This window comes from Acanthisitta chloris, unplaced genomic scaffold (assembly GCF_000695815.1).
Source record: "Acanthisitta chloris isolate BGI_N310 unplaced genomic scaffold, ASM69581v1 scaffold31943, whole genome shotgun sequence".
NCBI lineage: Eukaryota > Metazoa > Chordata > Aves > Passeriformes > Acanthisittidae > Acanthisitta > Acanthisitta chloris.
The window spans coordinates 40,362-63,185 of NW_008664781.1; the positions used below are offsets into that span (position 1 = coordinate 40,362).

The 22,824-nt window shown below is 39.1% G+C and overlaps 1 protein-coding gene across 1 annotated transcript in view; it reads left to right on the top strand.

Annotated features, from left to right (window-relative positions):
- LOC103799195 (protocadherin Fat 4-like) overlaps nt 1-22,651 on the top strand; it is a 33,858-nt gene extending 11,207 nt beyond the window's left edge. The window contains exons 15-42 of the mRNA XM_009071499.1: nt 262-387; nt 525-782; nt 1,088-1,186; nt 1,276-1,448; nt 2,404-2,552; nt 3,477-3,784; nt 4,359-4,628; nt 5,798-5,935; nt 6,713-6,929; nt 7,508-7,666; nt 8,136-8,287; nt 9,356-9,524; nt 10,334-10,542; nt 11,946-12,125; nt 12,696-12,915; nt 13,895-14,031; nt 14,726-14,869; nt 15,840-16,084; nt 16,189-16,298; nt 17,009-17,143; nt 17,631-17,767; nt 18,356-18,553; nt 18,644-18,738; nt 19,680-19,835; nt 20,473-20,670; nt 21,292-21,411; nt 21,784-21,994; nt 22,454-22,651. Of these exons, the coding sequence (XP_009069747.1) occupies nt 262-387; nt 525-782; nt 1,088-1,186; nt 1,276-1,448; nt 2,404-2,552; nt 3,477-3,784; nt 4,359-4,628; nt 5,798-5,935; nt 6,713-6,929; nt 7,508-7,666; nt 8,136-8,287; nt 9,356-9,524; nt 10,334-10,542; nt 11,946-12,125; nt 12,696-12,915; nt 13,895-14,031; nt 14,726-14,869; nt 15,840-16,084; nt 16,189-16,298; nt 17,009-17,143; nt 17,631-17,767; nt 18,356-18,553; nt 18,644-18,738; nt 19,680-19,835; nt 20,473-20,670; nt 21,292-21,411; nt 21,784-21,994; nt 22,454-22,651 (4,911 nt within the window). The remainder of the gene's footprint in view (nt 1-261; nt 388-524; nt 783-1,087; nt 1,187-1,275; nt 1,449-2,403; nt 2,553-3,476; nt 3,785-4,358; nt 4,629-5,797; nt 5,936-6,712; nt 6,930-7,507; nt 7,667-8,135; nt 8,288-9,355; nt 9,525-10,333; nt 10,543-11,945; nt 12,126-12,695; nt 12,916-13,894; nt 14,032-14,725; nt 14,870-15,839; nt 16,085-16,188; nt 16,299-17,008; nt 17,144-17,630; nt 17,768-18,355; nt 18,554-18,643; nt 18,739-19,679; nt 19,836-20,472; nt 20,671-21,291; nt 21,412-21,783; nt 21,995-22,453) is intronic.
- The last annotated feature ends 173 nt before the right edge of the window (nt 22,652-22,824 follow it).

Consider the following 22,824-nt stretch of genomic DNA (forward strand, 5'->3'; position numbering starts at 1 on the left):
ATTAGTCTTGGAGAGCTTTAGGGAGAGGGAATGTATAGGACTGAAAGAAGCCCACAATGACTTCCATATACCCTAAGTTCCTGTTTGCCATGGAAATCCATTATTCCCATAGCTCAGGGTGGAGGATCTCATTTATTAAACCTGGCAAAGCACTTTCACTTACGTAGTGAGAAATCATATTAAAATGTAATATGTTAGTATTATTAAGATTTTGCACTTAAATATAATTTTCATCTTAAATGAACTGTTTTCTTTTTTTAGGCTGGCTTTTCTCAGGGGCACTTTGTTCACGACAGTACTATATTTACTGTGGATATGCCTGGAATACTTATGTTAAGGAATGACACAGAGCTGGACAGGGAGACTACAACTGGATTCACTTTTCAAGTAAATCTGGGGACAGACTCTGTAGCTTTGGCTTATTTTTACTTCATTCCCTTGAACACCTTTATGTATCTCTATCAGAGGATAAAATGACAATGCACTAAACTAAAATTCCTTTTTTCTTCTTCTTCCTTTGGCAGGTGTGGGCAGTTGATAATGAAACGAATGGGCTTAATTCAAGTGCCTTGTTCCATGTCACTGTTCTGGACGTCAATGATAACAACCCTGAGTTTCAGATGCAGCCATACAATTTTGTGGTTCTGGAAGGAGATTACCTGTTGGATGCTCCCACTAGAGTTGGCCATGTGAATGCTACTGATTTGGATGAGGGAGAGAATGCACGAGTTACTTATTACTTATCAGCTGAGGATGGGGATAATCCATATAGCATTCAACAGGTAAGGGTTTGGATCTGCTGAAATCAATATTTAGGTCCTTACCATGAGGCAGAAAGAGGAGGCAGGAATCATTGTAGTCCACACCAAAACCAGCATGACCATGGAGTCTGGAAATAGTAGTTGATATTCAAAAACTAAGATACTGGTCAGGTGTTGCTTGGAATGTGAACTCTTTTGGTCCAAAGGAGAACAGATTATTTCAATCTCTCAGCTCTTTTGAGAATTCAGTGTACAAGAGTTATCAAAATGATAGTTTTGTGCATTTAAGTAATCAAAATTGCATTTAACTGTATTACCTTCTCTAGGATGGGACCATTTTGGCTACTGACTCTGTAGACAGAGAAGCTAAAGAGAAGTATGAGCTGCTGTTGGTGGCATCTGACAATGGAGTACCTCAAAGGCAGGTAAAGAGGAAGAAGTTCTGCTTTATTTGCACCTTCTTTTCATTCAAAAAGTGTTTTCTGAATCCTGATTTTCTCCTGTTGCATACCAGAATTTCACACATGTCAGCATTCAAGTACTGGATGTGAATGATAACCCTCCTCGGTTTACCAAAGCTCAATACTCAGCAAGTGTCCATGTGGCAACAGCAAAAGAAGGAGAGTCTGTGCTGTCAGTGTCTGCTACTGACCTTGACATTGGGACTAATTCTGTCATTTCATACAGGTAAGTTTCTGTGACGTCAATGATTATCTGCTGTGAAAGAAACAAAGGTATTTTTATTTCTCATAATGTATTTTTATTGGTCTTAAGAAAGACAAGAGCTGCACATATATACTTTATAAGTGCTATAATCAGTTATGATTTCTGAACATAGGAAGGACAGTCATAACTCTGTGGTTTAGAGCTTATCAAATCATGATTGCATCATACAAGGGAGAATGCAACCAAACGATAAACTTGGTAATAAAAACCCAGAGTCAAGATTTGTTTGGATTTCTGCCATTTGGAATAATACACTGGAGTTTCTGGGTAGGAAGTAAATGAATCTCTGAGAATGACTCTTTCACATCTTCTTTCACATCTCACACATCTTTTGTTTGCTGGGAGGAAGACCTCAAGAAATACTAAGTTCATAATTCACTATGCATAGAAAAATTAAGGCAGAAAGATTTTTGCATGAGCCCTATATCATAGAAAATAGCAGGATACCTTGACATGAAAAATATAGATTGAGAAGGGCAGGTGAATGAGGCAGTAAACTTGTGGATGTTTAAAACTGCCATCTTGAAAGAGATTATTTTTAACTAGGAGATGACAGTCCACCTTAAACACATTAATATTTATCTATGAGGGTTTACAGAACACTAGGAATTCGTAGGTCTTCAGCCTTCAGATGAATGTCAGCTACGTTTCTTATATTTCTGACTATGCAGCTGAGAGTGCAATCTCTCCCTTCTACTCATGGGAAGATCAAAGGCTTGGGGTGTAATGTGAACTGGAGGCCTGAATGTTGTCTTTTTTGCCTAATAGAAGACATACTTGGAAATAAAAAGGCCTGTTCTTTTAAATAGGCTTTTAAATAGGCTTTTAAATGTGAGTGCTCATTACAGAATTAGCAGTAAGTAGATGGTACTTCCAAGGTCATTAATATGAATTCTCCTGATTTCTCCTTAATCAGCCTCATGAACCATTCTGATGACTTCCATATAAACAGCCACACTGGCGAAATCACCCTTGGCAGTAACTTGGACCACATCACAGCTGACACAGTTGTTACACTGATAGTTGTTGCTACTGATCACGGAGATCCCCAGCTTACAGCAAATGGTAAATCATGTCTTACCATTTTTATTTTTCACATAAACATAACCCTTGCAAACACTGAAATTTGAAATGAATCCCATTGCTGCCAAGTCAAACTGAATTTAGGGCAAGAATCCATGTTAAGTTTCAGCAATGATGAATATTTGCTTTTTAACCTTTGATTTTATCCAAGCTGATCATATTAACAGAAAATTTGGTGTTTAGTAATCCTAGTTAAAAATACATTTATTTATTTATTGCAGTTGTACTTATTGTACAAAACCCAGGACTTATAGTAGTAGCCACTCTAAAAAGATGTATTCAAATACCATTGGTAATGTGTTTCTCTTTGTTTTCCTTTATTTTCTTAGAATTAGAAACATTTAAACCAATAGAAACTGGCAAATAACCATCAAAGGAGTTTCTGCTCTTTCAAAAAGAATTTCTGTAATTTCTCTTTCAAAATACGTTCTGGAACTTTTTTAGGGGTTTTTTGGAGGTTAACTTTGATTTATCATGAACAGGAGAAACAACTGACTTTCTTAAAATAGGATGAGTGTTAACAACAGAAATCAAATTATCTGGTTTTAGGTATATCCCTTCTCTTTTGCTACAAAGCAATTTAGCATAAGATTAAGGAGTGCAAAATACACACGCATACCCTTAACTTCAGGTTGGTGATCCCTGCTCTCCTGTCATAGTGAAGCAACCTCTGACTGGGGAAATTAGGTAATTCTGGAACATCATTAAGGTGGTAAAAGGCATCAGGATTCATGTTGCCTATTAATCCTTATTACTATTGATTTATTTTTTTCTTACTATTCCTCTTTCCTACATAATCATTTCTGTCATTTATCGACTAGCTCCTAAAAAATTTAAAGTAACAGAGAACAGATTGTGATTATTTTAGCAACAGCTTCACTATTTCAATTTGTTTTCTCCCATTAGCCTCTGTTACTCTCTACTTGCTGGTCAATGACACCAGTTTTGGACTGACTTTTGAGAGCTCCAGCTATGAATTCAGCATTCTGGAAGAGGAGCCTTCAGGGACTGTAGTTGGTTCTGTGAAGGCTCTGACTGGAAGCATAGCTGTGCAAGTAATGTACTCCCTGAAATCTCATCGTGGCAAGTTCTCCATTAGTAACCAAGGAGACATTGTGGCTCTGACCAGGCTAGATCGAGAAGAAGGTGACTTGTACAGCATCATGGTGGAAGCTGTTGATTCTGTGGTGCCACCCAACACTGCTGTTACTTTGGTATAACATTGCTTTTAAACTATTTTTTATGATGTAATATGAAATATAGTTTAAAAAAATTAAGACTTTAGCAATATCTTCTGTTATGCAAGCATGAAGCTTTGAGAGCCTTATATTTAATTTCCCTTTTTTTTCCACGAGGAGATATTGCAATCTTGAAATCGTGTCAGCTTCACAGATTGCATCACTTCCTGAGAGTTCCTCTGAGAACAGCTCATAAGCAGAAAGTGATTAACACCAAAACTGATTCTGTGCGTAGTCCTGTCAACTGCATGGGGTAGAGGAGCCAGAAAGCCTGATCATGAGTTCTGCTCACCTCTTCTCATTAGAGTATATGTTATCTTACTTCAGGCAGCTGAGAATTAAAAAAAAATAAAAATGCGGAGGTTGTGAGAGTGCTCGAATGCTAAAAGATGTGAAATTGTTACGCATCCCTTTCGGTTTAGGGGTTTTTGTTGTTTGATTGGTTTGGTTTTTTTCCATAGACCAAAACGAATCAAAATTCTCCTTTGGGTACTGTTTCTACACCTCAAATTTTTGTCTCTTTTTTGTCTTTTATTTCTTTTTAACATAGGTAACTGTGAAAGTTGATGATATCAATGACAATCCTCCAGTTTACTCATCATGGATTCAAACTAAATTATCAGCTCCTGAGAATGCAGCTGGTCTAGATTTGGGTGTATTTTCTGCTACTGATCGGGATGTAGGAGTTAATGCACTTATAAGCTACTCTCTGCAAGATGACTTTGCTGGAATGTTCCATATTGACAGTTCTACTGGCAAGCTGATGACCAAAAAATCCTTGGACAGAGAAATGACGGACAGTTATGAATTGAAAATATTAGTAAGTTGGCAAATTTTCACAGAATTCTCAACACAAAAAATGAGAAAATACTAAATCATCACAAGAAAACCACTTACTCTTGCAGAATTCCATTAGAATTCATTAATGAATTTTGACTGTACTTTGGTTTACACCCAGAGCTCTGTTTTCTGCTGTGTAAATTGGCAGCAGTGAATAAATAACCCATGAATGCCAGATTTTAAAAGTCATGCTCACACAACAGCTTACTGTGACATCTGCAGAGCATTCCTGAGCCCACTTTAGACCACAGAGCTGCCATACTGCTGCACTGCTTTTCCTGGTTTGCCAATCCATGTTGTTTGTCCCTTATTTTTATCATGTTTCAAAATACATGTCCTCAGACCTTTTAGAAAAACACCTGAAATATGATTATGCCTTTTTTTTTAACTTAAAAATAAATGTTTCATTCAACATCCATGTGGGTATCTATTGATTCTAGTTGATTTCATTGATTTTTGCTGCTACTAATCAGATAAATTATTGTGCATATAAAGAAGTGTTCCAGAACTGCCCATCATGTACAAATATATTTTAAGGATATTTTTACTGCTAACAATTTAACAGGTTAGGGAACTTGCGGAATATATTTTTAGAAAACATCCTAAATATTGAGAAGTGTCTTCTGAAAATTTTATAGTTAATAAAAGTGGACACTTTTTAAGATTAATTGGAAATTGTGTATATGTATGGAAGATCAGAATTTTCTCTGGCAGATGTTCATGCAGTGTAAAACTGACTATGAATTTGCCACATACTGGCTGCTTTTCATAGCTTTCTTTGTAGGCACTTCAAATCCTCAACATGCAGGGGATTTCCTTATTCTTTTAAATGCCACACTAGGCATATCTGTATGCCATAGTTTTGTGTTGATGAGTGCCACAGCTGATCACATGACATGTTTGATCTGCATCCAGGCTTGAGCTTTTGATTAATTGTTTATGCAATGAGGCAGAGCATGGGATAGGGTGAGGATACCAACTGCAGGAAGACATATGGCAACAAATCAAGTACAGGGCTAGAGCAATGTCACTGGGGGATAATTGCTCTGGCAGTGACAAAGCTTTACAATTCTTGGAATAAAATTGAGCTGGTAAAGTAAGTTTATGTCAAAGTAGTGCTGTGTTTAATGACAAATGATTTCTTCACAGGCCATGGATGCTGGCAAACCACCACACTCCGCAAGCTTAGTTCTAAGCATTACTGTAGAAGATGTGAATGACAACCCACCAGTGTTCCCCCAGAAATCCTACTCTGTGACTGTGAAAGAGAATGAGCCTCCACACGTGGTATGTGGCATTAAGAATAAACAGGCTGCTCTGCAGTTCCCTTCTTTATGTAAACTTGGAACGGGTAGAAATCTAGGATGACTGTGCATTGGTGAACATAATTTTTTACTTTGGGGAGCCTCTAAAATCACACAGCATGTTTGTTTTGTGTGATATTGGAGTGCCTGTCCCACTGACTCTTCCTAAAGCTCTCTTTGTGCCTCTCCTTTCCCTCCTGTTTTAAGGACTGATACCACACTGCATGGATTTAGTTTTCAGAGGACCTGTGGGTAACATGCTTTAAAGATGTTTAATGCTGTAGGTATTGTGCATATATCCAGCATCCCTCCGTTCGTAAGCTTTTATGCCTTAGAAGCATAGAACCACAGAATGGTTTGGGTTGAAAGGGACCTTAAAGATCATTTAGTTTAAACCCCCTGCCATGGGCAGGGACACCTCCCACTAGATCAGGTTGCTCAGAGTTCCATCCAATCTGGCCTTAAACGCTTCTGGGTTTGGGACATCCACAGCTTCTCTAGGCAACATGTCAGTGTAGCTGTTTCTGGCTCCATATCAGCCTTGCAGATGTGACCTAAAGGTTTACAGGATTCAAGGGAATCACCTCTGTGGTCAGCTCTGCTATATGTTGTGTCAGTGTTCTAGCAATGCAGTTAATGGCCATATGAGTAATTCAGTCAGTAAACACTATAAGGTTCAACACCAGCCTTGTATGTATGTTTTGCCACTCTCTTTGTTCTGCTCTAAACCTGATGGTTTGGGTTTTTGTTCCTCATTTAGATTTTGACTGCGACAGCCACAGATAAAGATATAGGGTACAATGCCATTGTTCATTACAGTATAACTGGAGACACAACTCCATTTCATGTTGGAGAACTTTCTGGAAATATTTCAAGTCTTCAGCCTCTGGACTATGAAAGTCATTCCATGTATACATTTATTCTGAAAGCTTTCAATCCTGGAGAGCCATATCTCCAGGACACAGCAAACATTACAGGTAACTCTACCACAGAAAACTTATAAAAATTTCTATGAAGTTGGTAATCTAGCTTTTGGCTTTTTGGCCCTACTTCTGATCAGTATGACTGGAAGTATTAGTTTATTATTTATTAATTGTCTATTACTTCTTGTTCTGTGTTGTTAATGTTGCTGTATGGCCAACTTCACGAATTGTGAACCATGATCCTATCGTCCAAGTCATGTACAAATGTAACTAAGCAATCCTGTCTCACAGTGCTGAGGCAAAGACTTGAGATACTACATGAATATGGACACAGAAGAGAGCCCAAATAAACAATACGATGATGATACTCGTGACAGACAGAGGTGGCAGCATGCTAGGCACAAGTGCTACCATTGTGGGAAATTATTGCTTGAGCAGTAACTAATTTAATCCGTAGTAAATAGATTAATCCACAAAGGCAAATATTTTGAAGTACAGAAACAAGGTTGCCATCTGTTTTAAACAGAAGGAGCTCCAACTCAATTCAGAGTAGCTGTGCTGGTTTGTATTAACTGAAGAAATAGCTTGCAACCATTTAGCAAAACTCATCACTCATGGACCTTCTTTCTTAGTTACTGTGGAAGACGTCAATGAGGAAGGACCTGTGTTTGACAAGCCCTCATATTACCAGATCCTTCTAGACAATTCTACAGTTGGCACACTGATAGTAGATATCAATGCAAGAGATGAAAGCAAGGGTTATGATGAAGACATTTTCTACAGTATTTCAGGTATGTTAGAAAAAAATCTTGTGGCTGTTTGTTACTGGGATACTAATACACAATGCTAATCTAAGCTGTATGACAGCAGAACAAAAAATGCTGGTCATAAATTGGAATGACAGGTTCTGACTGGATATAAGGGGTAGAAGGTCTTCTGTGAGATACTCAACAGGCTGCCCACAGAGGCTGTCCTTGGAGGTTCTCAGCACCTGATGGATCAAAGCCTTGAGTAATCAGTAACCAGAATTAATTCCTCACCCTCTTCTTTGAGCCAAGAGGTTGGACTAGATGCCTCACAAGGGCTCTTGCAGCTCAAATGATTCTGTGATGGCAGAATCAAGAGAGGCTGGGGATGTCTTGCTCTACATCTCATAGATTAAGATCTCAACCTGTGTCTCTTAAATCCTGCGCACATATTCAGTCACTTGTCTGTGCTGGTTCTGTTGAACATCTCCGACACTTGTTTTTCTGCTTTCAGGTGGAAACTCAGAAGGCCTCTTTAGTCTTTCCAGTACCACAGGAAAACTCACATTAACAAGAGATTTACCCAAACAGAATAGTCCTGTGTATTACTCCTTGAATGTCACTGCTACAGATTCAGGTCTGCCTCCTCTTTCAACATCTGTAAAGGTACTAAAATTATTACCTTCTTGTCTGCTTGCACAGTTTATTCCACAGATTATTTTATTCTAAACTGAGCTTAACTACACCACAAAATGAGTATCACTGAGGCAAAACTATGCAAAACAGGAATCAGAACGCCAGTCTCACTTCTGTTTCAGGCTACAAGTTAACAGTTACCAAGTTACTACAGCAATTGCTGGCACACCACCCAAAATTGTTCTGATCATCCCATTTCAGAAAAGACAGACAAGCTGTAGGTTGTGAGGGAGGGAGGAAGGTTAGAATGGACACTTCTGTGCAAGGCAGTTGGAGGGGATATAGTGGAAGTATGTGATAAATAAACAGCAGATAAGGTGTTCCTGTTTATTTTCCTATAAAACAAAAAATAAATTCTTGGTCTGAAGACTGAGAAATGTAAACATGATAAAAGAAATATTTTTAATACACAGTGCTTGTAACTTGATGGTGATGTCTTGCCATTAAATATCACAGCAGAATTAAAAAAAAACAACCCCAAAAAGCAACTAGAAATCTGTATGATAAAGACAGGTAGAAAATTATCTTCAACAACTTTTTAAATGTGGATTTACAAGCCACCATTCTTCAGAGGATTGGACAGGAGCTGTCTGGCATCAGTTAGAAATAAATTATTTTTCTTTTTGTGAAGCAGTAGGCATTATTTATTTACCACCTGTCACCGTTATTTAATTTAATTTTAAAATACCGTTCTTACAAGCTCCTGCTCTGGTAGTACATTCTCCAGTGGAAAAATCTCTTGCAAATACAGATCAGTACAACTCTCTGAGAGCTCTTTAGCTAGGCAAGTAATTTGAAATGTGCTGTGTGCAGTGAACTGGAATTCCTCTCTGTATTTAGGAAAGCATGCAGGTGACCCTAAACTGATGAGGCTGCTGGAGTTGTACACTAATGCCTTGAAAGCAGTGAAGGTTAATGTGTCAAACTCAGCACACAGCAATACTAGGCTTTTTCGTACTGCCCAAGTTCTGGACACCTCAGTAAAGAAGCCTCCTGAACCTGAAAACACCTCCTGAAGCCCTGTGCTTTCCTCTGCAGGTGTCAGTGACGATAGCTCCCGCGGACACGTCGTTCCCAGTGTTCTCTGAAGAAGTCTATCAGCCTCCCCCTCTGAGCGAGAAGGCTCCGCCAGACACGTTTGTTGTACAGATCAGTGTGTCACATAAGGTCCCTGTGAGCTACAGTATTGTCTCTGGAGATGAACAGGGTAAGCTCTTGTGAAATAACAGGAAGAGGCTGTGTTAAACAACTAGGGCTGCACAGCACTGAGCTTTTGGGTTGTTTCTTCTCTCTATCCTTCTGCTCTTATCTCAGTTCCACAGCCATTAATACTGGATGTGTATCAACCCAGATGTACAAATTGGATGTGGATTGGGTGTGGGCACAGGATCGAATGTCTAGCAGTTTAGCCAGAGCCACGTGATACAGGGCTGGCTGCACCAGCTGTATGCTTTGTCTGCTACAGGAAGATCAGGTGGTACCTCAGGAGGCATAAAGTTACAGTAACTGGAGAAAAAATGCCCAAAAGTTATTCTACCAGCAGTCTTTATGCTAACTCGGCAACCTTTTCTTAACAAATAGGAATGCCTAGAGTAAGTTTATGTGGGTTCAAGTGGATCAGTGCTCTGTCATGTCCCATAGCTGATTTTATTCTGGTTTGTAAAGTGTTTTGTATGATGTTGTGGCCTCCTTGAAGTTAGTTGCCAAATTCTTCATTAAGAACAGCTCTTCACCAGAAACGTCATAATTGCTAACTGAAGCTAGACTGGAGAGTGGTGATTGGATTTTCTCCCCTTCGATCCCTATCTGATCTTCTGAGTTACTTCTTTTTCTTGATTACCGCCCTGGATATGTCTGACATTCTTGTAAAAGTGTTGAATATCATTATTTGAAGAACACTGTAACATACAATATTCATATAAATAATGTATAGTTTGCATTGAATGAGTTATATCTTCAGTTTTAACTAATAAAACCATAACCAGAATAATTTCTAGGTGTTTTTTTTTAAAACAGGTTATTTCATTATCAGTTCATCCACTGGTATCATAAGAACAAGAAAAAATTTAAACCCAGAAGATTTTCCAATGACTTTCAAAGTGCAAGCGACAGACTCGTCTATTAGTAGCATATCCAATGAGGTTGAAGTGAATGTGGAAGTTATTGATGAAAATGATTTCCCTCCAGTTTTCACATCCTCTCTACTAGAAGTGACATTGAAAGAGGTAAGAAAATGTCATCCAAACTGGATCGCAAAAATCAACCTTCAAAATAATAATAAAAATAATCCTTTGGTGAGTATATAAGTAACCCTCCTGGAGCTGGGCAGGCTTGTCATTTTGTTCTGCCATATGATGTTTCAAGCTTTATTTCAAGCTGAAAATCCCAGTAGACAAAGAGAAATGGTCTTCAAGTATGTACATATTGAAGAAAAAGTGAATCTTTTACTACTGAGGGGTTCCATGAAGGAAGAACTCCCCCTCCATTTTGCACATTTATACCCAGAGAACATTCACCTGCATTCAGAATCTAGTGGGTGCACTGGACACCTCACAGACTCTCACTCAGCCTTTGTAAGGGAGCTTCATGCAAAGAAATAAAGGAAAAGTCTCTAATTTAGTAATGTTTCTCCCCTTGCTCATGTACAATCTGTTGTGATTGTTGCTGACACCAAGTGATCAGCAGCAGAAAGCAGCAAGCCAGATTTCAGTCAGATTTTCAGACCTTGTGGTAGTCTGCAAAAGGCACAGCCTTTAATTATGCAAAAGCATCTATAGCTCAACATTTCACTCTTCAATTTTTCACTGTTCCATTTTCAAGCAACACTTTTCACACTTTAATCTGCTGGCTGCCTTGTTAAAAAGAAGCACATTGGTCATGTTAATATTTTATGTAGCATGTACCTTGCCTTTGAGATACCCAGCTGATGCACACACATTCTCTCTAGCAGCCACATCTGATTTAAAATGTAGCCCCTTTGTCACCACTGAGCTAAATCATAGGTTCAAGTATTACAACTATTTTTAACATTCCCTGTTAGTTTAATGGAGAAGAGCTAGAATCACATTTCCCAACCTTAAAAAATTGATTTCCACGTGAAATATTTACACAGGAGGAATTGCTGAATGTCCTGTTGGATCAAGTAACTCCAGATCAGGTCTCAAACGACTGTGCAAGTGAAACACTAATATGTTCTGTCAGTCTTGATGCAAATAACATTGTTGAAAAGGAAAATTAGATTATTTATTTTGAAAAGAGTAATTATTAGCCAGTGTTCAGAAAGAAACATGATTTTGAAGGTGAGAACATCCATTGTTTCATAAGAGTGGAGGCTGTTAAACAGAAATAACAGCAACTCAGATGCGTGAGGTTAACTTTTGGGCTGTTTGAAATCATGGTGGTATTTCTTCCTGAAGTTTGCTGCTACAGGTAGAGACATGAGGGGAGGAAAATAATTATTTTCTTTAAATTACAGAAAACAAATAATGAACAAGTTGTGTAATTTTGATTTTAAAATGTTTACCCTATTGTAAGTGGGTGCAATATCTGCTACTTCCCCCCCTTCCACATAATTCAAGGAATTGCAGCTAACCAGTCTCTGACAGCCTCTATCTTTCTTCATTCATAGAATTTAACTGCTACTCAGATCATCCAGCTGAAAGCTCAGGATAATGATACAGGTAGAAATGGTTTCCTAACATATGGCATTCTTAATGGACATGGACTAAAATTCAGGATAAATGAAACAACTGGAATTCTTTATTCCAATGCCACCTTTGATTATGAAGAGGAACCTACAGAGTATCAGGTTTGCTTTACATTTCTTAAGTCTTTATTCAGAACTCTTTTTCTTTCCCTTGGATAACAGGTGACACTTGTGTTTTTGTTTAGCTTGATATTGCTTGAACATTTTCTGCCATGGTTTAGAATGTGAGCATCCAAAGATGTGAGGCATTATTAAAGCAAGCCACTGCCTTTGGACTGTAATGAAATTCAAGCTCATTGTTCACCTGTGCTTCACTTCAGTACATTAATAACAAATTTCACAGTGACAGCTCATGTATTCACTACTGTGTCTGCTTGAATCTGGACTGTACTGAGATCTTGCAGATATGATTCTCAGTTAATTTTCTTTATTGCCATTGCTACTGCTGGATAGTTCTCATGATCTTATTTTGCTTCAAGCAAAAATATTGGTTAACTTGTTGGTTCTACACAGAAAGACATTTTTAATTGACCCAAATACTCCTTAAGTTTTCAGTTACCATTTTGAGATGAATGCAGAAAGAGTACTTTAAAATTCACCAAGATTTTTATAATCCTTATGCAAGTGCCTCTTTGTATGATATCTCATTGCCAATAACTGTGTAACTTCCAGGTTGTGATATATGCTGAGGATGATGGAATCCCTGAGAAGAAGAGAGGTTACTGCACAGTGGTCATAAAGATCATTGATGTTAATGACTGGCCACCTGTCTTTGATTCAGTGACTGAATTCAGTGTTAATGAAAATGTGCCTGTGGGATTCATAGTTGGAAAAATCACAGCAACAGACAGAGACACAGAAGACAATGCCTTTGTGTTATATAACCTTGCAGGTAAAAGAAATGCCCTCACGGCACTGGAACAGCTGTCACTTTGTTGTCTATGCTGTTATGGGTATAAATAGTATTATGGGTGTTATCTCCTAACCCCTTTCCACACAAGCCAAGAAGGTTCAGTTCAGTTTCACCTGGTTTGGAATTTTACTAATTTAGGCTCACACAGCTTTCAAACTGATTGAGTAGGAACTTTGTAGATACTACAAATCATTGTAGGACATTTAATCATACTCTTAATGCTATTGAAAATCAGCCTTATAAAAAATCTTAAGCTACTGACTGCCACAGCTTCAATCAGAACTTAACAGAGACGGAAATTTAGACTCCTTTGGACCAAAGTCTGCAGGAGCTGAAGCAGTTGGTTTAGTTGTAAGGACCATCAAGAGCAATGTGAATACAGTTTATATGTTTTTAGACTTTTATGTCCAACATGCATGCAGACTTTGAGAGTGACGAAAACCAGTAGAAGCCAAGGCCAGGTCTTCTGGCAGTCAAACTGATTTCTCTTTACATCTGTGTGCCACTCAGTCCACCTTCATTAGAGACAAAATAAATTCAGAGACAACTCCCCTTAGAGGTCTTCAGGAGCACTGTCTTGTTACAGCACTTCATGATTACTGCAACCAGCAAACAGGAGAATGAACTTACAGAAGGTCAGAACACTGTAAAAGTGCCTCTAAGAGTTGCACAGCCTTGGAGGAACTTGGTTCCACAGCTTCACCCCAGAATTCCAACCTGCTGCCTCAAGCACTGTTGTGTTCTGAGTGTGGCAGATGTATCTGCAAAACTCATTAACCTGTTGGTTCATGTTTCAAATGCTCATCCACTCAAAATATTTTCTGCTTTTCTTCTGCATTATTGATATTTTAAAAGTGGTTTTGATGGACTCAGGACACAAGTAAACATATAATTTAGGAGTCTAATTATGCGCTTCTAAGATGTATTAATTGAAGATGTGTCTTTAAATGTATCTCAGGTGGAGGAGAAAACGTATTTGAAATAGATGAAATACATGGCACCATTAAGATAAAGAGCTCTCCAGACTATGAAACCATGAATAAATACAACCTTGAAGTGACTGCAGTCAACAGTAAATCTGCCCCTTTCTATCAGGTAAAAGATCACTATTGTAATGAATGGTGACTCTTCAGAGTGGATTTTGAACTAGTGGAAGGGAGATGTATCCCAGACATTTATGGTGTGGAATAAATGAATCACCTAATCATGTTTAGGCTTCTACAACCTTTGACCACACTGAGTAGTAGTATACTTTAATTACTTGAAGTACTTCAAAACTATGCATGGTAGGATTTGACCCTGAATTGTTTGCTGGTAACCTGTGCTGGAGAACTGAGTTCTTCCTGCTGCTGTTAGTACTGGAAGTAATGTGATAATTTTTCAGAAGAGAAAAAGTCTTTTCAGTAGATTGTTCTAGTTCTGCTGTATTTCTTTCCTCTGAAAAGATATTGGACACTTATTTAACAGAACTAGAACATGTGTGGCTCCCTTAACTGTATCTTGAAGCAGCAGTAGGACATGTTGGCCTCCTAAACATGTCCCGTTCTTACTCCTTCAGACACATTTCAAGAAGTAGAATCCTACTGCAACATTGAATTCCTGCCTCTCTTGTACTGCAATCCTGATGGTTGAGTTGACAAAGTTAAACCCAAGGAATGCAATATTTTACTACAGCATTTTCAAAGCCTGATTTATGCTTTTTTGTTGCATCTGCATGTAAGAAAAAAGCATCGCTAGATATAAGACAGTTTAAATACTCTAAAACGCATGAAACCTTTTTGTTTTCTAGGCAACTGCTTATGTCACTGTTCAAGTGATTGATGTGAATGATAATGCTCCAGTGTTTGCTCAGAATTCCTATTCCACTTCCATAAACATGGTTAATCCTGTAGGTACTCATGTCATAACTGTGAGTGCTACTGACAAAGATCAGGTAACTACTACTGTTTGATTCTGACACTGTTGTAAGCTGCAGCCCAAATATATCTTTCTCTGTTCCCTAGGCAGGAAATACCCAGTGTAGCAGAAAGTGAATTCTGATTGACTAACAGCACTGGAAATTCAAAATTAGGACTTCTTCTGGTTCTCCCTTGACTGTTGTACTCCCTATTTTTGGACATGTTTCCTCAGCTAGATTTGCTTTAATTTTTCCCATTATTATATGAAGCTGTAACATTCTTTCAGAAGTATATAAGGACTGAAGGAATTTACTGTCTCTGAAGTTATTTGCACTTCTGAAGTAGAAGAATCTATGAAAGCTAAGCATCACATATCTGGCTTGCACATGGAAATGTCTGCTTGCCAAACATCTCCAAAGTGTGCTACCCCACAGCTAATTCTCTCTGTCCCCATTTTTTAATGTCATTTTGTTTGATATATCTGTACTGCACTCATCAAGTAGTATCCAGGTGCTGGCAGGGATATCCAGTAGTCAAACAGATCACCATGACAACATCACTAGTAATTATCTCATTTAAAAGATGAAACATCTAGAAGTGACAACAAAATAGGTGCAGCGGTTGCCTTCTTCTTTCTTCACACATAATTTTGCTTAAAATAATAGCTGCAGCTGTGGTATTTTTTATTTTGTTTCATGTAAAAAGTGAAATTGCTTTTGAAAATTGCTGGGCTATGTGAGATTTGCATGGAGATCCTAATGAAACTCATCCTTTAGCTAAGATGTCTGGTCCTCTGCTGTGCAGAGTGGCACCTGTCCTCCCTGCGTCTCCCCATCAGGACTCCAAGGCACAGTCCAGCTAATCCCAAGTTACTTTCAGAAAAATTCATTTTCAAAATAATTTCACTAGAGACGTGTAGACATCATCAAATCTTTTGCTTCGGTGTTTATCCTACCCTTCAAAATATCCTCCCAGTTCCATGAAGTTGTGTTCCTTTCATGGCAGGGGCAAAATGGCCTTATCGAGTACTCTATCCTCCCGGATCCACACGTGAGCCCGTTCTTACTGATAGAAGATACAAGTGAGGGGAAAATAATTACAACTGGAAACTTGACTAGATCTGGGGATATCCATTTAACAGTGATGGCTAAGGACAAAGGTTTTCCTTCCTTAAATGGCACTGCTGTGATTACTCTTAATGTGCTTGACAACCGTCCATTTGTCCCTCGGTTTAACAAGAGTGAAATCAGGTGAGGCTTTCACAGTGAGTTATATAACTGGTATGTAATTCTCCAGGTAGTGGAAAACTGATAGGAAATTTACATTATGATTTATCCTTTATTTTCTCCATTAGCATTTTTGTTTTGGAAAACACAGGAGTGGATTATATCATTTATAATTCTACTGTGGTTGAGGCTGCAGGAAAACTGATTGATTATACAATTGTATCTGGCAATGAGAAAGGTGAGTACTATTTCCATTAAGAGTTAAAATAGCTAAAAGAATGTAATAACCGGATTTTTGTGTGGCAAGTGTTGCTGGATGTAAATGAGGAAGTGGAGAGCAAGGATAAATACTTGTGTAATTTTTTTTTTTTAGAAAGGGAATTGCACAAAGAATTTCTTTCAGAGCTTTTCAGCATTGACTTTGTTGACCTTTGGCTATAGAGAGGGTGGTAACTTGCTAAAAAATGAGTTCTTGTAGTCTTAAATTAGGATAATTTGGAGACTGAAGGAGCCAAAATAGAAAGTGTTGTTAGGAAACACCTTCCTCCCTGCCAATCACTTTTAGTCTATCATTTCCCTGCACTTGCACCTGTGTTAGGATGCCTTCCCTCCTGCAGCTGTGCTGAGACTCCATTTGGCCCACCACAAAGGAAGTAAGTACAAACTCAGAGAAAACTTGGAAATGCATAGAAAAGGAGTCCTGCAATAAGAAGCCACAGTTCTCTTTTCCATCTGTATTGCTCCTTTAGGTGTTTAAGAGCTGTTGGGTCTGGGATAGCAAAGGCATCAAAACTGGATTCCTACTTGGACAGTGGAATTGTTGCATTTCACATTTTTAATGGCAGAGGACCCTCGGAAACATCCTAAGAGCAACAAAGATACAAGAAGTAGGAGACATGCAAGTGAAATGGTAGCTGTAACACCAAAAGTGCTTATTTTTCCTTTCAGGTCATTTTAGATTGGATCCCAAAAGTGGTCAGCTGAGAACAGCGATTAATTTGAACTACGAGGAAGTTTCTCAGTATGTGATTTTAATTAAAGCAAGTCAAAGACTCTCATCGGCTGCAGAAGTCCAGCGTTCAGGTAGCTTCTTACTTTGAAGGACTTCCAGCTTAAATCAGGGGCAATGAACTCACCTTTTACATTTGCAACTCAGTTTAGGAATCGTGATTCTCTTTTACTTGTACAGTCTGATGTCAAAGACGAAAAGCTGAAGGTCAAAGTAGTGCAGAACAGAGCCAGCAGCCTTCCTCCAAGGGCACAAGCCCTCCCAGGGCCCTTCTGTGGTCTCAGGAAAGAATATAGCAGCTGGGCATTGGACTCCTCAGCAGGAGCTGGAGGAACCTGCCTTGGTGCAACATAGCGGTGCTGCCTGGAGCTGACTAATCCCACTGAAACCCCAGGAGGGATGGGAGAAAACCCCTCTGGGCTCATCCCTGCTGTGTTCTGTTTCTTCTCCCACTTTCTCACATGCAGCAGAGACGCTGCTGCAAAGCCACAGGCTGACCCAGCTTTTGGAATTTGGGCTTTGCTGGTGTTTGTTGTTGCCATTAACTTGTGCTTGTTCCAGACGTGTTTGCTGAGAACGTGGCCATGCTGACCATCTTGGTGCAGGACGTAAACGAAGAGCCAGTATTTGGGAATAATGCCTACTCTGCTCGGATACCAAACTCTGTGCCATACAAGTACCCAGTCATTACAGTCCAGGTAGAGTATCTTTCTGTGTTCTTCATGAGGACAGAAATCTTGTGAAAGACCTGCATTTTCTCCACAGTTAAACTGGGTTAAAGGAGCTCTTAAATCTGCTCTTGAAAGCTTGAGATAGGTTCTGCCCATCCTCCAGGCTTAACATAATGCTGGTGAAGGATGGGGTGTTCAGGGAATTGGGCCATACCTGTCCTAGCAGTGGGTCTGTCAGAAGAGTTACAGGGATTTGTGCTGTTATTATGGATTACAGACTGCTGTTCTCTCTTTGGCAGTGTTAACTGTCGTCTTTGAGACCTAAAAGGGAAGTAATTAGAAAAGAGGGCAGTCCCCATGTTTTTCCAAGTCTGGTGTTATCCCCTAGTTCTAGCCACAGGTGTGGAATCCTCCAGACTTTATGGTAAATGTATTTCCCCTTTCATACCCATTCATTCTGACAGTTTGTGCTCCATTTGGTGTAGTGCAAAGAGAAAAACATGCCTAGAATACTCCACCCTTGCAAAAGGAAACTGCAGTGTTTAATCACTGAAGAGCAATGTGCAGCCCACAAGCCACAAGTGGAGTGTCACTAATTACCTTCTTTAAACCCAGGCCACAGATCCAGACTCAGGAGACAATGGACTTCTGCTGTACAGCTTAGTGAATCATCAGACAAACGAATTTGACATCGATGAAAAAACAGGGCAGATTTTTACAGTTTCTGTAGCAGGAAAAGCTGGAACATTTTATCTGGAAGTCCAAGCTGCAGACCAAGGCACAAGAAGACTCACAACCCGGACAGCAGTCAATGTGAGAAATATTGTTATGCATAATCCTGATTTGCACCTGAGAGGTATAAATGCTTTAGGAAAACCTTACATGCGATTCTTTCTTTATTAGGTAACTGTTGATTCCAGCTCCAGTAGCAATACTGTGGTGGTTGTACTTACTCAGAAGATCAATGTTGTTGAAAGAAACATGGCTGAAGTAAAAAGGTATTATTGAAATTGTGAAGCTTATTCTGATCTAACATGTAAAGATAAATGTAGAGTCCTTTGGGATAGGGTCTGACAGCCTACAGGGGAGGTGATGCAGCCAGTGCCCTTGAAAAGCTAAGCCTTCAGCTTGAGGTAATGCAGAATAATTTGAGGGAATTCACATGAATCCACCAAATTTTGCCTGGTAAGTTTCTGGCCTGAGCTGACAAACGTCAAAGAGGTCATTGAACTAGACAATTTTGAGAGGTCTCTTCCCAGTTCAGTGTTTCTGTGATTTTTAACAGCCTAGGGTAAAGGTTTTCATGGATAGCATGATAAAAATGTGGAGACAGACACCACAAACCAAACCCAGCACTGCTACAGCTTCCTGAGGGGAGGTCTCAGCCCTGCAGTGCTAGATCTCGTTTTGTCTATACATAAACATTTGTTTCCATTGAAGAGGATTGAGTCCTGTACTTATGAAGGGAAATCACATTGAAGGTTGGAAAAAAGTGTTTGTGATGTTGATGCTATAATGGCACAAGTTTCTTGTTGGCAAAAATTAAATGGAAAACTTTCTTGGAAGCAGCTGGTACTGGCTGCTGTCAGAATGATGGATTAACTGGTCCAATCCAGCATGAAAATCTCTGTAGAAACAGGAGGAGAAAACAATGACGATTATGAGACTGAATTTCCCACCTTCCCATCTTTACTCTTTCTAATTTTCTACAGATACCCCTGCCTTGATTTTTTTTTATTTCCCCCTTTGCTAGTCACTCACTCAATGCTTTTGGGCTTAATATTCCTTTGCTGATGATATTCCTGCATTTTTAGATACTTAGATTAAAATACCAAATATCTGCATAGTGTTGTGTTAAATACTACTTTATTTGATATCCAGAGTAAAAGAAGCTGTCATTGCCCAATCAATTAAAAATATCTTCTTAATATGATGACAGGGTCCTGGAAGATAAACTTGGCTGGAATGTATACATTGTTGATATTTCTTCCAATGAGTTTGACAGAAGAGCAAGAAGCAGCACTGACGTAACCCATGTAAAAATCATTGCCTTTGATGAAGCACATCAGGAAGTACCCGCAGAGCATGTAAAAAGGTCTGTATGGCACAGTCTGTCTCCTGGGTGTCAATCTATGCAGCTGTGTTTGGTTTCCCTGGAAGTTAGGAGTGTCTTGGACTGGACAGATTTAGCTCAAATAACAGTTTAGCCGAGATTTATCTCAAGGCTTAAATGGATTTTTTTAGAATTCAGAGAGCTTTCATTATTTATCAGAAGGTAATTTTCAGAGTTCGTCAAAAACATGAATAAGGCTGTTTAATTGCACAAAATAGATTTAGAATAGATTTAAATAGATTAGTTTAAGGAAAAAAAAGCTGAAGCAGAAAGAATATAATTATATATTATATAAGATACTGACTTCAGAACTGCAGAACGTTGATTAAAAGCTAACACTTTAGGTGTATTTTACATTTGCTTCACAACATGACAGTGAGGTGGATTCAGAGGATACTCACCTCTCCAGTCCAATTTTTCAAACTTCAAAACATTTTAGTTCACAAACCCCAGGGCTGGTTGCTAGAAAGCAGTTGCTCCTGAACGAAAGGCATGACAAGTCTGAATCGTGGGAGAAATCTCGGTGGACCAGGGAGAGTGTTATGTTACTTTCTTCAATACTCTTAAAGCCAAAAGGAAGGTCTGGCAAATCATCCACATTTTCCCCTTCTCTCTTCAGAAAACTTAGGGAGCAGAAGAGTAACATTGAAGTAGAACTGGAGAAGGTATTTTCAGCCTCTGTTACTGCTGCCATAGGAGAGGCTCCTGCTGCCTCAGCCTCTCCGGAGCTCGTTGCAGCCATCGTGCTCGGTGTCGTGCTCGCCTGCACCTTCATAGCCTTCCTGGTGTATCTACTTCTGGCTGTGAGAAGGAAAAGGTACAGAGAGTTTTGCTTTAGCACTGTAATTTAGACTTGCAGCTAATCAGTTTACTTGAAAGCTATTTGCCTCACAAATCGCTGATGTTTGCATGGAGCAGTGCCTAAAATTTGCTATAAATCACAATGCCCAGTGTTGTAGATATTGGACATTGCACTGCACTGAAAGTTGTTTCATCTTGTGTTTGTCACATAGCAACAGCAGAAACAAATACTTTTAAAGGACAGAAATGTGGGCAGCAGAAATTTTAACTGTGAAGGGAGGCACAAGTAGCTGTAATACACCCACAAGTCTTCTCTAACCCCAAGCAGGCTGAAATCCAGGGAGGTTTTGCTGCTAACTTCAGTAGCCACAAAGGAAAAGAAAACAAATACATTTCCAAGAGTATTTACTCTCCTAGGAAGGCTCTACTATGCTCAAGAGGGCAGTGAATATTTACTCTGCTACTGTTATGGAAAGCAGAAAGTACTCCAAACTAACCCCCAGAATATTACTGAAAATAAATGTTGCATGTTAAACTCATGACACAAACAGTTTGTGTTCTGTTGCTGAAACAGCTGTAAAGTCAATCTTCCAAAAGAAATAACAATTTCATTTTGATGTATTTTGTAATTTTTCAGAAAGCATGGACAACAGGTTAAGAAGAGGGCTGAAGTTATAGAGGGTATTGATAACCCGTGGGCAACTGACAAAAATGGAAGTTTGAAAAGCTTAGAGAAACTAGAGCACAACGAAAATGGGTTAGTAAATGCTGATGATACAAACGTATAAAAATGTAATTCTGGTACCATAGGATTTTCCTTGGATTTTTCGCTAGTATATAGGTCGATTTTTAAGAACCCTTACAAATAATAAGTTTAAAATCTCTACACTTGAAGGAACCTAATACTTTTTAATCTTGTATCAAAAATTACCCAGGCAAATTCCTACTTACTCTTCAGCAAATTTGTTAATCCTTATGCAGAAAAAAAACTTCGGGACACAAGAAGCGACTTAACATTCCCCTGGGTAAAATCCCACTAATTTTGAGATCAGTGTATATGCTGCTCTCAGAGAGGTTGAGATTTTTGTCTCAGCTCAAGGTGTTAGGAATTCTCTTAACTCTCTTTCAGGAAAACTGAGATGATATCATTTGACAGCATGAAAGGCACCAGAGCAGGTGATGCTGACAAAGACAAAATTCAGGCCCCTGCAAAAGGCAATTACCTTGAGACAATACTGCTGGATGACAACAGGGAACCTGCTGAAAATGCATCATCTGAAAAAGCTACTGAACCTAGATATGTAGATATCCAGCCCATTGTGGAATTCACAGCAAAACAGGTATTGAGCTTTTTGATTGCAAAGTGAAAGGTATGTGAAGTAATCCCTGGAAAGTGTTCAAGGCCAGGCTGGATAGAGCTTTGAGCAATCTGGTCTAGTGGAAGGTGTCCCTGCCCACGGCAGGGGGTTAGAACTTAGATGTCTTTTAGTTCCTTTCCAACCCAAAACATTCTGTAAAAATGTTAGAGGAGAGGCTGTTTTTCCCTGCCTAGGAGGAGGACTTTGATCCAGAAATGATTACTCTCTTCTGTCTTCTGAATGTATACAGTAAAGGGTTCCCACATGCTGCTCCTAAAACTTGCAGCCTTAAAAACAATGCTTTATTTACAAACTTTAGAGACTATATATATATGTATCTCCATATATTTATATATATGTGTGTATATATATGTGTATATATATGCATGTGTTATATGACTTCTACTGTTTAGAATTTTCAACAATTTTGTTTTCTGGCAGGAATCCTTTCTGGCAGACACAACACAAAAGTCAGCTCTTTCCTTAACACCTCATCCCATACCACCTGCCCCTGAAAAAGAACTGAAAGGAGTAAAATTTTCAGAAGTGGCAGTGATTTTGGACCCAGAGGTTGGAGACGATCAGTCCGGAGACGACGAGTCCAGAGATGATGAGTCTGACATGGATGTAGCTTTTTGATGAGAACACTCGATGAAGAAGACTTTCAGGAAAACCCGAATTACGCTCATTGAAGTGCACAGAATTAAACGAATCATAAGAATACATGGGAATGCTATCCAGATGTTAATTCCGCTGCTGGCGCTGCAGGGGGGCTGGGGCGGCTGGCCGTGCCGCAGCGCCGTGCCGCGCGG